The sequence below is a fragment of the Pholcus phalangioides genome, unplaced genomic scaffold (assembly GCF_987345545.1).
Source record: "Pholcus phalangioides strain wild (caught in Gottingen) unplaced genomic scaffold, Ppha-v1.0 ptg000042l_1, whole genome shotgun sequence".
Lineage (NCBI taxonomy): Eukaryota > Metazoa > Arthropoda > Arachnida > Araneae > Pholcidae > Pholcus > Pholcus phalangioides.
This window is the reverse complement of record NW_028301628.1, coordinates 11,108,787-11,121,790: the sequence shown is the minus strand read 5'-3', so window position 1 is coordinate 11,121,790 and position 13,004 is coordinate 11,108,787. Positions and strand designations below refer to the sequence as shown.

Here is a 13,004-nt window from a genome sequence, read left to right as displayed (position 1 = left end):
TCAAGCGATCTGAAAGAGCGCCGCGAGATACTCGAGTGATCTGGAAAAGTGCCACCAGTTACTAAAATAATCTTCAAATGTACCACGAACCCCTTCAATGAACTGGAGGTGTACCGCAGAAAGCTCAAATGATTTCAAAACACGATTGAGGTCGCTCAAGTGATTTGAAAATGTGCTTAGAGACACTTGAGTGATATAGATGTGACCCGTTTGCAGCTTAAATTATCTGAAAATCCACCACGAACCCCTTAAATGGTTTGATGATCTTTCGCGGCCACTCGAGTGGCTTTGTAATTTGTCATGAACCGAGTGCAAAATTTGGCTCGCAGGACAAGTGTTGTCATAAATTTATGATATTAAACTATTTTTTAAAATTTTCAAAATATTTCTAATTTTTTTTCTTTGAGAAATCATTTTGAAAGAAATTCGCTGGAAATATTTTCAAGATATTTGAGAATATAATTTTCCAGCCAAAAAAAAATTTCAGACAAAAAAGTTTCTTTTTTTTTTCATACTTCATTCTTTCGAATTAAAGATGTAACATCGACTATCTTAATACTTATTTTCTTTAATGAGACCTCAAAAAAAACTTGTTAAGTAAATTGAAATTTTTCTTTCGGATATTTTGCGCATATAACTGACAAGTGCAAACTTTTTCTGTGGAAATTATTTTTTCTGGAAAAGCAAAAATCGTTTTTTTCACGTGGGAAAAATGAGTTTATCAATTTTGTAATATTTTTATTCATCTCCAAAAAAACGCACCAACATAAGATAAAAAACAAGTAAATGTAATTTTCCATGGTATAATTTCTCTCTAATTAGTAACGCTAACAAGAGCATTTATCTCCCTTTTTTCATGGGTTTTTTTTGCTCTCACATAAATTTTCAGATAAATTTTTCATCATTAATAAATTTTTTTTTTTAATTTTTTTTTGAGAAAAGAACGTAAAATTTTTTTCCCATAATTTTATTTAACAAACACGATCATATATCAGTGATTTTTTTTTTTATTCCTTCCTAAAACTAAATTATACATTTGTCAATGTTTGCTTTTTGGCTTGTCATCACCTTATGGTTTTTTTAAATCATTTTTAACGTATTGCTCGTTATTGGTTTCCGATACACATTAAAACAATTTTCCTTGCATTTAATATTTTTGGTTTGGTTATTCCTGGTGTGTTTTAATCGACGTTACTCTCGTACTTCATCCTTAAAAACTTGTCTTTACTATATGATTATCAGGGTTATTTTAATTATGATTATTAACATTATACCTCACAGAAGATATTAATACTGGTGTATTGTTGGGGTGTATTTTGTGAATATGTTACTGCCAATGCCCGAAATGTGGCCATTTTGGCTGAAGTCCGATTTCCAGAAATGATTCTCGCTTTAGCCAGCCAATGCGCGAAGTAGCCAAATTTCAGTGTGCTAATGTAAAACGGTGTGCCATGTGCCAAATCCATTTTTTTTCCATCGCCTACGTGTGTTACATGGCTTCACGTAGCTGTATTGGATTAGCTCCCTGTGACGAGGGGAAAAAAGAATTTTTTTTCTGTCCAAATATAGTTTTCTTTCCGTCAAATTTTCAAGAGAAAATTAAATATTACCGTATCGTGTCTGCGGTTTGATGGGTTTCCACGGCTAACGTGTACATAATTATCACGAAAAAATACGCCAACTTGGCGTGACCTCGGATCATGTCTTTTGTTATCGCACTTTACGAAGGGATCTCTGGCCACTTCGATGGATAGCCAAAGCCCGAACTTCGAACAACATCAATTTGCAACAAAATTGGCCAATTCGTGGACTGGTCAATTTCAAGCTCCGGAAGTAACAGATATAATCATAATGGTGATTTATAATTTTCAAAATAAATAAGAAGTTGGCATATATACCGAGAAGTGTACACATAAATAGCTACGAATAATTGAGTGAGTGTGAATTTTGTTACTGATTTATTTGTAGTCGAATTTCAGCAGACATTATTTCGGAATTTCAAAATTAGAACATATACGTACTTCTTTAGATTTTCAAGACACAGGTGCAGTCGGTATTTTTGGATGTCGTGGTTTGGGCCTATGGGAGTATCAAAGATCCTCAAATTTTAGACATTGCGGGCCAAAACAAAATCCATGTAGTCTGAGGGCCAACAAGTCATACTGCGGTATCTAGATATATATTTTAGTATCTTGTCTTTCTTTGTATTTAGTCTTTCCGTATGAGCAAAACGAAGCCAAGGGCTATGAGTAAAATTGGGGGTATGCTATAATATTTGAGAATTTTTTTAAATCTGAGATTAAAAAAATATTTCTTGAGACTTTTTCCACTGCAGAAAGCTTCGAAAGCCACATGTGGCTCGCGGGCCACGCGTTGAAGATCCCCTGTTGCAAATTCTGACTGTTCCGATTATGACCGGACTTGAAGTTTATATGAGAATAACACTGATATTTAAAAATATGTATCAACATCGACTGAGACAGTGTTTCATTAAGTATGCATCGCGGCTTCTAGAGGTGTCACCAAAGCTTATGATCGTAACATTATGGTACACACACAGTTTATACAGGGTGTCTTGTAAATGGTAATGCAGCCTTTATCTCATCAACTGTTTGCCGAAGAGGTATGTGATTCCCCCTTTAAAAAATGCTCAAAAGGCGTTAAAAAATTAAGCTGTACCAGTTTTTGGAGTGAAAATACAGTGTGTCACAAAATAAAAAATCTAAATTTTAAATCGACCCCCCCCCCCCCCTGTCCCCTTGACTACAGAAAGGCGTTGCCCTATATCTCCTGAAGCCAACAGAAAATATTCCGTGATTTCAAATACAATAGTAGTAGTTGCTCTCTGTGGCGAGACTTTTCAACGGGGAGATCGGCTCGCATTTGCGCCTTGAAGTTGGAAACTACAGAAAACCAACTTCAGCCGACCACCACTGTGGGGTTCGAACCCGGATCCTCGCATCGCGAGTCCGTCACTAGAATCACTCGACCACCACATTCTCTATACAAATCTACAATTTTAGATCGATCGTCTTTAAATTTTGCATATACACCAAACGGGGCCCGAGAAAAAGTTCTTTACCTATCGAGCCTGGGGCTACCATCGACAGATGGCGTTTTCATTTCCACCACTAATTGGAAATTGCCGTATGGCGATATATGACTGGAGTTGGCGTGCGGTAAAGAAGTACTCAAAAAAAACAATATCATTTCTCAAAACAGAAAAAAATTTGAATATATTATTTTCTACTTTCATGATAAAAGCAAATATCAAAGCGCAAGTAAATTATGCATTAATCCTATACCATATACCGAAAATAAAAGTAGAAAACGTCGTATCACAGTGGGATATTTTTTACAAAATCGGACCTTAGAAAACTCGGTTTAAAAAGGAATTTCAAAGACGTAGACCATGTTTTTCAGTAAGTTAAGGCTTATCCCTTTTCCTTTAGAAAAAAAAGATGAATTTTTTCCTAGCTTTTCTATAATAAAAAGAAAACCAGAAAACTCAAGAAAATATCTTGAGATATACAGAATTTTTTCCCCATAAAATTCCAGATAGAAATCTGTTTTTTAGCACATAAATTATTCATAGCAATCCGGGATTTTTTTTTATCCTCTAGCGCATCTCCATGCATAATTTATCAGTATAGAATAGGTAAAATGTTTAATATATATATATAAATACACACACAAGCGCGTGTAAGTATAGAGTTAATTTATTTTCTACAATGGGTTTTGATGATTTTTAGCAATTTCCGATACCTCAATAAATCTCATTTTTATGCTGATGAATTGAAGATAATTGTTTGTAACATTATTGTCATTCTGAGTTTTTCGAACAATTTAGCTTAATGTGTTCACTTAAATTATTGTTATTTTCATTGAGAAAAATAATTGAAAAAAAAATAATAATTTGCTTTAGTTGTGAAAAATGTACCTAAATTTTGATATCTTTGGACGTGCTTTAAATGTTATTTCCCCGGTGATTTTAATGGGATTGAGTTTTTACAAGTGTTTTACAACTTTTGTTACTCACTGGCAGCATCTACTTTAAATATGTTTCTTTTCCCGTTGCCAATTGGCAACTTTATGTTTGAGACATTCATTGCGTTGTCATTTTTCATTTCCGTTCAAAAGCAACCCGTAGATGGCAATAAAACTTGTCAATTAAAAAAATAAATTTAAATCTACTATAACTTGTCAAAAAGTAAAATCATGCAGTCGTAGGGTCGAAATGATTTATCTGCATTTCTTTTTCTTTTTTTTAACGTTGAAATTTGAAACCCAATTTTTCAGGAGCACCTGAATTTACAGTGGCAAACGCTGAATCTTGATCTTTAAAATCAACGAATTGTTAACGATTTTTTATTAAAGCATCCAACCATTTGAGAAAGCATCTAACCATTAAGACTGAGATTTGAAAGTTTAAGGAGGAGTCTGTTGTGCGAAACTTTATCATAGGCTTTAGAAAAATCCAAGAAGATGATATCGGTTTGTAACTTGTTATCAATGGCTTCGGAAAGGTCATGGATGAAAAGGGACTGTTGGGAAGTGGTAGAAAGGGACCGTCTGAAGCCGTGTTGGTTGAGAAAGAAAAAGTAACAATATATATATATTCTATACAAGTTACTTTCTCTATTTAATTATAAGATTGCTTGTTAGGAAACATTCATAGCTGTCCTAAGCCCCTGGTCGCATACTCCGGGGTTATAGAATTTTCGAATATTCTATGGCTTGGGGGAAATTTAAAGCGGAAGAAACAATGTACAGTGTCAGATGGAGTTGTATTTTATACTTGTCTAGTGAAAATATGAGATACACCTTTTCGAGTGTAAAACATCTCTTGTGCACACATAATGCAATATTTTCAATTATATAGTAAAATTGTCTTGGACTTGTGTTGCATATTCTGTATGTAAGATACCCTTTTGTTAGAATGTGAGACGCCTCTCGTACTCAAAATATTTTCCGACGTATAGTAAATTTATTCTATGCATCCGTTATAAGTTTCAGAAACAGTGATAATATCCCTCATCTCATATATTTGTTCTGAATGTTTCTCCACTTATATCTTTTGTATTGGATTATATTCAGTCAATTTACATTAAGGTGTAAGAAGAATAGCGTTCACTCTGACATTTTTATGTTCCGATTTTTATCCTATTTTATATGTCTTTATAGTTGCTTCTTCATATTTTCCGAGGACGGATAGAAGTGGCTTTTTTATCCATTTTTATTTCTATGCCCATTGCTTTCTAAGTTACAAAAATTCTAGCTAGGCTCGTCTAGCTGCTGTGTTGGTCGATTGGTCATAGTGACGGTCCCGGGTTCGAACCCCATCGTCGCCATAGTGGTGGTCGGCCGAAGTTGGTTTTCTGTGGTTCCCAACTTCAAGGCGCGAATGCGAGTCGATCTCCCCTTTAAAATGTCTCGCCACAGAGAGCAACAGACCTACAAACAGTACAAATGTAATTCAATCATAACATATCACTCACTTCACTTCTGAAATACAGATGGCATCACTAAAAAATCTAACACAACACTACATACGCACTCAGACTATTAGGTACACACATAGTTACACTTCCGGCACAACTGACTAGGTAGTGAATCGCCCATAAATGGTGATAGATCTGAGTTGTGCTCGGTTTGAAAGAAAAACTAGGCTCGTTTCAAATGAGAATATAGTCTTTTATGGGATCCGGAAATTTCACCTCCGACATTTTGCCCCGGGCACTTCGCCTGCCCAGACTATATGAGCGACCAACTGAGTGGCTTTTGAGTGACTATGTGTGAGTGAATGACCATATGACATGACTGATTGTATGAGTGACCAAGTGAGTGATAGTGATAGGAACCCAGAGACATTAGGGTCTGCCTCACTAGGTGATGCAAACACATTGTCCCAAACACATACAGGGATTTTTATTGACCACTTTTGTGATGAGTCTGGTTTCATTTGCAGCCTTAAATTGGTTACTGATTCAATGTGCAGTGGGGTTGTTCCAATCGCTGTACCACATCGTTTGATTCAGTCCACGAAGTCACTCGTGAGATTCAATTATTGCTGACCAAGTGAGTGTGCAAGTGACTGTATGAGTGAGTGAAAGACGTATGAGTAACCGTATAAATAAATGAGTGGGAATGACTGTGTGGTTGAGTGAGTGACCATATGAATGATCAAGTGAGTCACTATGATTGATCGAGTGAACGTATGAGTGATCAAGTGAGTGACCGTTTGACTGATCAAGCAAGATCATTCACCCATTCACTTGTTGACTCAGACGGTCACTCATCTACTTACTTGGTCAGGCTTACGATCATTCACTCATCTACTTACTTGGTCAGGCTTACGATCATTCACTCATCTACTTACTTGGTCAGGCTTACGATCATTCACTCATCTACTTACTTGGTCAGGCTTACGATCATTCACTCATCTACTTACTTGGTCAGGCTTTCGATCATTCCCTCATACAGTCACTCGCCTACTCTGTTGGTCATTCATGCAGTCACTTACTTAGTCAATCACCCACTCACATGGTCACTCATACAGTAACTTTCTTGGTTACTCACTTCGCCACTCACGCGGCGGGCAAATGCGAAAATTCCGGAGGGGAAATATCAGTATATCGTCTTTTATTTTGCCTCCCTGCTTACACGTTTAGCCATAAAAGACTTCAGGCATTAATAAAAAAATCTGTAGCTATCAATTATTATGACGAGTTTTATGATAAATGTTATGTTCCAGTCTGAAAATTGTGTTCACCACTTCATGTCCGTAATTCAACCGAAATTAATTATGAAATGCGAATTTATTATATGCATGGAAGAGAAAAATTAAACATTTTTATTCTCTAAAATGAAAATGTAATTTAGCATGAATCGGGTAACGAGTCATTGGTCATCTTCGTTGTCTTATACTTTAATTATACTCATTAATATTACTGCTTTCGGCACTCATTATGTACATCGCAATTTATTATACGGTCGAGGTTTTTCCTAGCACTTGCAAGTTAATTAATTTTAGACGGCTGTCGTTCCTGTTCATTAATATCACGTTCAATTAATTCATTACTTACCATAGACAGACGTAGCATCTGGAAGTATTCTTTTGAAACTGGATAAAATATTCTTACGTATCGAAAATAATTGATTACTTACATAAAAGAATATTCGAGAAGATTGTGAGTAATACAGTTCCTTGTAAATATGGTAGAGTCGTTATTTATCACGTATACTGTTTCGTGGGAAATTTTTTTTTTTGGGTGTAGGTTGTTTTATGAAGCATTCTAGGTATACTCAAATTAAAATAAATTTTTTTAAAAATATCAGCAAAAAACGAAAGCAAATTAACTTTGTTCACCCTAGTAAAATCAATACTTGGCGAGATATACGTATAACAATAGAATTATCATATGGACCCCAACCAAAAATTTGTCAATTGGTAAAATTGACTTCTCTCTTTACTGTAATGAAACCCCTAAGATTTGAGAAAAACATTCATAGAGATTGATTATTTATCGGTTAATATCAGTGATTGCAATTCTTTATTTCTATAATTTTTTTTAAGACCGTAATCCTTTTGAGACTTTTAACGCGTAATAAGTGACAAAAATCAAGAATTTCAGTAACATCTATCTCTTTTTCCTCAAATATTGCTAAGTAAACTTCTTTCTATGTAATAGTAAGAGATTGCAAATTTCGCAAACCTCTTTTCTTTTTTTCTTTTTTTTTTTTTTTTGCTTGGAGGCTATAGAAATTTAAATATTATTTCAAAATGTTTTTTAATTTTAATTCTTCCATTAGTTTTATTCATTTTTTATTAATTTTATTTACTTTGTTTTATTTTTCATTTGTTTATTTATTCATTTGTTTATTTATTCATTTGTTTATTTATTCATTTGTTTATTTATTCATTTGTTTATTTATTCATTTGTTTATTTATTCATTTGTTTATTTATTCATTTGTTTATTTATTCATTTGTTTATTTATTCATTTGTTTATTTATTCATTTGTTTATTTATTCATTTGTTTATTTATTCATTTGTTTATTTATTTCCATGCATTTTGTTCTTAATTATCATTCCCTTATTCGTTTTATTACATTTTCCATTTATTTTCTGTATTTTCATTCATTTATTTTTTGATTTTCATTTTATTACTTTTTTCATTTATTTATTCTTTTTTTTTACTTTTTTTTCACACGTGAAATGATCACAACTGAGTTTCACTTCTCCACTGGCACTTTTCATATAATTTTAAATGAGAATCAACTAGAAAACTTCTATTCCTTTCGGACTTTTTTCTTTTTGCGAAACATCCTGAGTACCTATATTTTATCTGATCTCTATATTTCATGAAATTATCAGTTATTTATATACATGTCGTTCCCACGCATACAAAGTGAAATTGAATGAAGTGATATAATCCTTTGTTAACTATTTTTGTCTAGATTCACCAGTATGCAAGTATCGCGAACCAAATACGTTCAATGTACAGCAAAACGAAGAAGTCAATATAACCTGTGACGTGGAATCGGATCCGAGACCATCGGCTTATCACTGGTCCTTGAACAGCACGATGAAAGGTACGGTGGATCTGAAAAGAAGACATCCTGAAGCATTCCGAGTACTCAGATATGTACCGAGAAGATTGGCAGATTATGGTGTAGTACTGTGCTGGGGAAAAAATTCGGCCGGAGTACAACGGGAACCATGTATCACAAATATTGTACCCGAAGGTAAAAAAAAAAGTTGATAATCTTTATAACAATGCTGAAGATGGGGATTGTTTTTTGTTTGTTTTTTTCAGCTCAGATTTTCATTGATAAACAGATTTTAATCAGACTTTAATTACCTTCTCAGCGATTTAATTATAATTGCCAAACCCTTTTTTCTAAGCTCATGTGAGCCTGGCTCATATTCGAGTATCCTTAAATTTTAAATGTCAATGTGTGATCGAGAGCCGTAGTCAATGATACGTTGCTTTTATAAAAACGTATCATATGCGAAAGAAATTATAATTATGTATGAAGAAGTGGTTAATGTTCTGGAATCTTTCCGATATTTTTACTTGAAAACAAAATCACTTTCACACATGAGTGTTTTCTTAACGCTCTCGACGTCATTGACGAGATGGCTCGTCCTCTTTAAAGTCTTTCATTTCAGCAATGACAAGTCCAAGTATGCAGATTTCTCAGTAGAACACTTTCTTCTATTCCCCTCTCATCCCCCTAGTTTGCACCTTTTGATTCTTAGATGATAGCCTACTTCATAAAAAATAGTGAGGGAATATGGCATTTTACATATTTTTCAGTGGGTTAAGTGGGCTGGAAGAAGTATATCGGCAATGGGACAAGTCCGGTTGTAGAGTAGTGATGTCCATACAGCGGGTGAAGTGATTTCTGCTGTGCCGTTTAAAGGATCAAAACGCAACTCATCGGGAGTCATTTTTGTAGTTGATATGCCATGATTAAAAACACTCAAATCTATAATAAAGACCTGCTGATTTGAATGGAGTGGGGCCGGGGATTTCAGGATTAGCGAATGATTTTGATATTACAGGTTTTCATTTTTCAAACGTAAATCGTTTTGATGAAAAATAGATATCCGATATGTTAGGCAAGAGTTACATTAGATCGAATCCCTTTAGGAAAAAACTTCAGCCCGATTTATACGGAGTGAATTGGTAATAGGGCATATGGTATTTTACTGGTAAACCGTTCATCCTAGAGGCATATTTTCAATTAGAAAAAGCATTTAATTAATGTGTAGCATTCAGATAAAAGGGAGGGCAAATGTTGCAAGGGGTAGGAGCTATTAAAATAAAAATGTTAACTTTTTATACGGACACCTTGTGTTCAATAACCCAGTAACAAATTTATTGCCCTGTCTCTCCTGATGCTAACAAAAAACAATTTAACGTTTCTAAGTGCAATATTCACTGATATATTTGAATTCGAAAACGGAAGAAAGTTGACAAAGACCAGCATTAAATTCGAATAAAACGGATTATCCGCATTTAATGCTGTTTTAATTTTCTACACAACTTCCCTCCGTTTTTCGAATTCGAATATCTCTGTGAATATTGCATTTAGAAACGTTAATTTTTTTAGTTGGCATCAGGAGAGACAGTGCAACAGCTTTTTAACTGGGTTTTGGGAAGACTGTATAAAAAATTAATTTTTATATATTAATAACTAGGGCCCGCATTTTTATGCCCTAAAGATGAAACGTCGTTGCTGATAAGTTAAAAAACCTGAATTTACCGATCAGCAACGACGTTTCATCTATAGGGGCATAAAAATCCAAATCCTATTAATAACTATACAATTCTTTCCAACACGAATGACATATCTGAGTAATACAGGCTATTTGGAAACTTTTTCTAATTGGATGTATGCCTCTAGGATCAACGGTTCACCAATAAAATGCCATGCGCCCTGTTACTAATGCAGACTGTATATCTAAAATCCTGTACATGTATTTTAATTGAGATCTTTAATAATTTGAGACTCCATTCGCCCACACGTTTATAAGCTAAGTCCGTTTAACAGCAACTAAATGTCTGTAGAGCCTGCTGCCTGTATTTTTTTCCCTACAAAAATACGGGGGGGGGGGGGGGTGCTTGTTATTACTTTCATCTCAATTAGATTTTTGCAGCCTCGTACAGAGAATTGCATTCCTTGGCCCAGGTGCCTGTATTGTTGTTAAGATGTTCTCGCGCATTGGATGTTTCCTTTTTTCTCCTATTTTTTTTGCGCTCCTTTTTTTCTCACTTGTTCGGATTAAGCAGGCTATCGCATTAACGGTATTCAGTTAGCAGGGGAGGGGGAGGGGTTTCCAGTATGTTATCTAATCAACAACTACACTAAATATTGACTGAACTAACTCAATTATGTTAATCCCGAAATTAATTCAAATACGCACTCAACTTTTCACAAAACCAAGATTTAAAGACCTATTGGAAAATATGAAATATATAAATCGGGATTGTTTAGCTAGAGTGTAATTATATTAAAGAGCGAGAGCAAGAATTTCGAATTGTGTGAATATATTCGCATCACTTGTATTTCTAGATTAAATTTGGCTACGAGCACTTATAACATGTACGATATTGGTGATCTAAACAAGATTTACATAAACTTTAGACTTTTATCGTCGAGCATAATTTATAAAATCTGCCCGGAAAAAGTTATTCAATTTATTTAATTTTGTACATATTTCCATATTTTTGAGTTTGCCCGAAACTGACTTTGAATTATAGTTCCTCCATGATTTCATTCGTAAATATAATTTTTTTCTCACTCCAACAGTTAATTGGATGGCAAAAGTAGATTAAAAAAATGCAATTAAGAGAAATTGATTTTCCATAATCATGTACGCTACTGCTAAATATGAGAGAAAAATATGGTTTTTAATAATACCAATATTTGTTTATTTCGCACTCGAGAACATCAAATCTGCTCAGATTTTTATTTCATTAACTTCTCTTCTGAGACATCATGTCTTATTTATTTAGTAATCGAATAAGATATGAAGTCAATATCATATTAGATTGATAATTGAATAATTACCGAAGATTGTAGAAGGGTACGAGATGTCGATAAGTCATGCACTCAAAAGGAAAAAAAAGTGGAATTCCAATATAGATCATTACATCCTCACCAGAAAAAAAAAACTGTTTTCGAGATGCGTGTGTGTGGAAACTGATGGTCTTTTTTGCGAACATTATCACCTATAAATTAACAGGCTAAAAGCACTTTTAGCTATGCAGTTAATGAAAAGGCTATTTTTTTAAGAAGGAGTGAAAAAAATCGATGTTAAGTGTTTGTGAGCGAGCACAGCTAATTTCCAAGTCATTCGGGATCTTCTATTACCATTTATTTTTACGTTATTTTTCTCTTCTTTTCATGCATGGAAATTGGAAGTTGGTTCTTTTGGGAATTCACGTTATAAAGAAGAGCTTGTAATTAAATATGGAAGCTGCTCATCGCGGTGTATATAGAAGACTAGTTTATATAATTAACTCGAATTTCCCAAAATACTCATCATCCTTTTTTTTTTCTCCCACACTCTTCTTCAAAAGAATCGCTTCGCTTTCTTTTTTTATTATATATGCACGTCCAGAGTTCTTTTTATTTAAAAAAATTATTTTTTTAATGAACAGCTTTTGTCGTTTTCAGGAATTTTCTTTCATGGTTTTTTTCTTCATTTTCAGAGAATTTTAAGCTGAAAAGAATTTTTTTTAATCCTTCATAACGTATATGTTGATTTGGTGATTTCCTGTATTTAATATTCCTAGAATCTCCATTTTAATTTTTTGATTCACCATCAAAATTCTAATTTCTTACAAAGAATGTCAATTGGGAATATAATTAAAAAAATTCGAATGAAGCTGCAACTTTTAATTTAGGGTTTTTGTAAATTAATTTTAACTTGAGTTAAGTTATTCAATTTTTTAATCATTTAATAATATTTTTCATTATTTTAGTAATTTCATTCGTCGAAAGCTGATTTTATATCACGCTTTTAATATGATGGTTTGCTTTGTATTTGAATAACTTATATGGAAATATATAAAAAATATTTTTATGCGCTTATTTTTAGTTAAGATTATCGTCGTTACTAATTTTTTTTTGGGGGGGGAGGGGGGAATTTGCTATGTAGCCCCCGTGTGGAACCGGCCATTCAGGCAAATAATCTATTTTATCTCACACGCACCGGCCTAACTATGATGTCACTGTGGTGGTCGAGTGATCAGATTGGCTGGTTCACATACGCGAGTACCTGGCTTCGAACCCCACAAATACTACAGTGGTGGTCGGCTGAAGTTGGTTTTCTGTGGTTCTGAACTCCGAGGCGCGAATGTAAGTCCATCTCCCCGTTTATAATTCTCGCCACAGAGAGAAACAGGCTCACAACGGTGCAAACATACACGTCACTCATAATTCGAAGAAATTAAATTACAACACTAAAATTCTCGAACAACTATAGAT

The 13,004-nt window shown here is 33.9% G+C and overlaps 1 protein-coding gene across 2 annotated transcripts in view; it reads left to right on the top strand.

Moving 5' to 3' along the window:
• LOC149064476 (protein turtle-like) overlaps positions 1-13,004 on the top strand; it is a 283,557-nt gene that overhangs the window by 222,188 nt on the left and 48,365 nt on the right. For both annotated transcript variants that reach the window (XM_089255170.1, XM_089255171.1), the window contains exon 8: positions 8,460-8,747. In XM_089255170.1, coding sequence (XP_089111296.1) covers positions 8,460-8,747 — 288 coding nt within the window. The remainder of the gene's footprint in view (positions 1-8,459; positions 8,748-13,004) is intronic.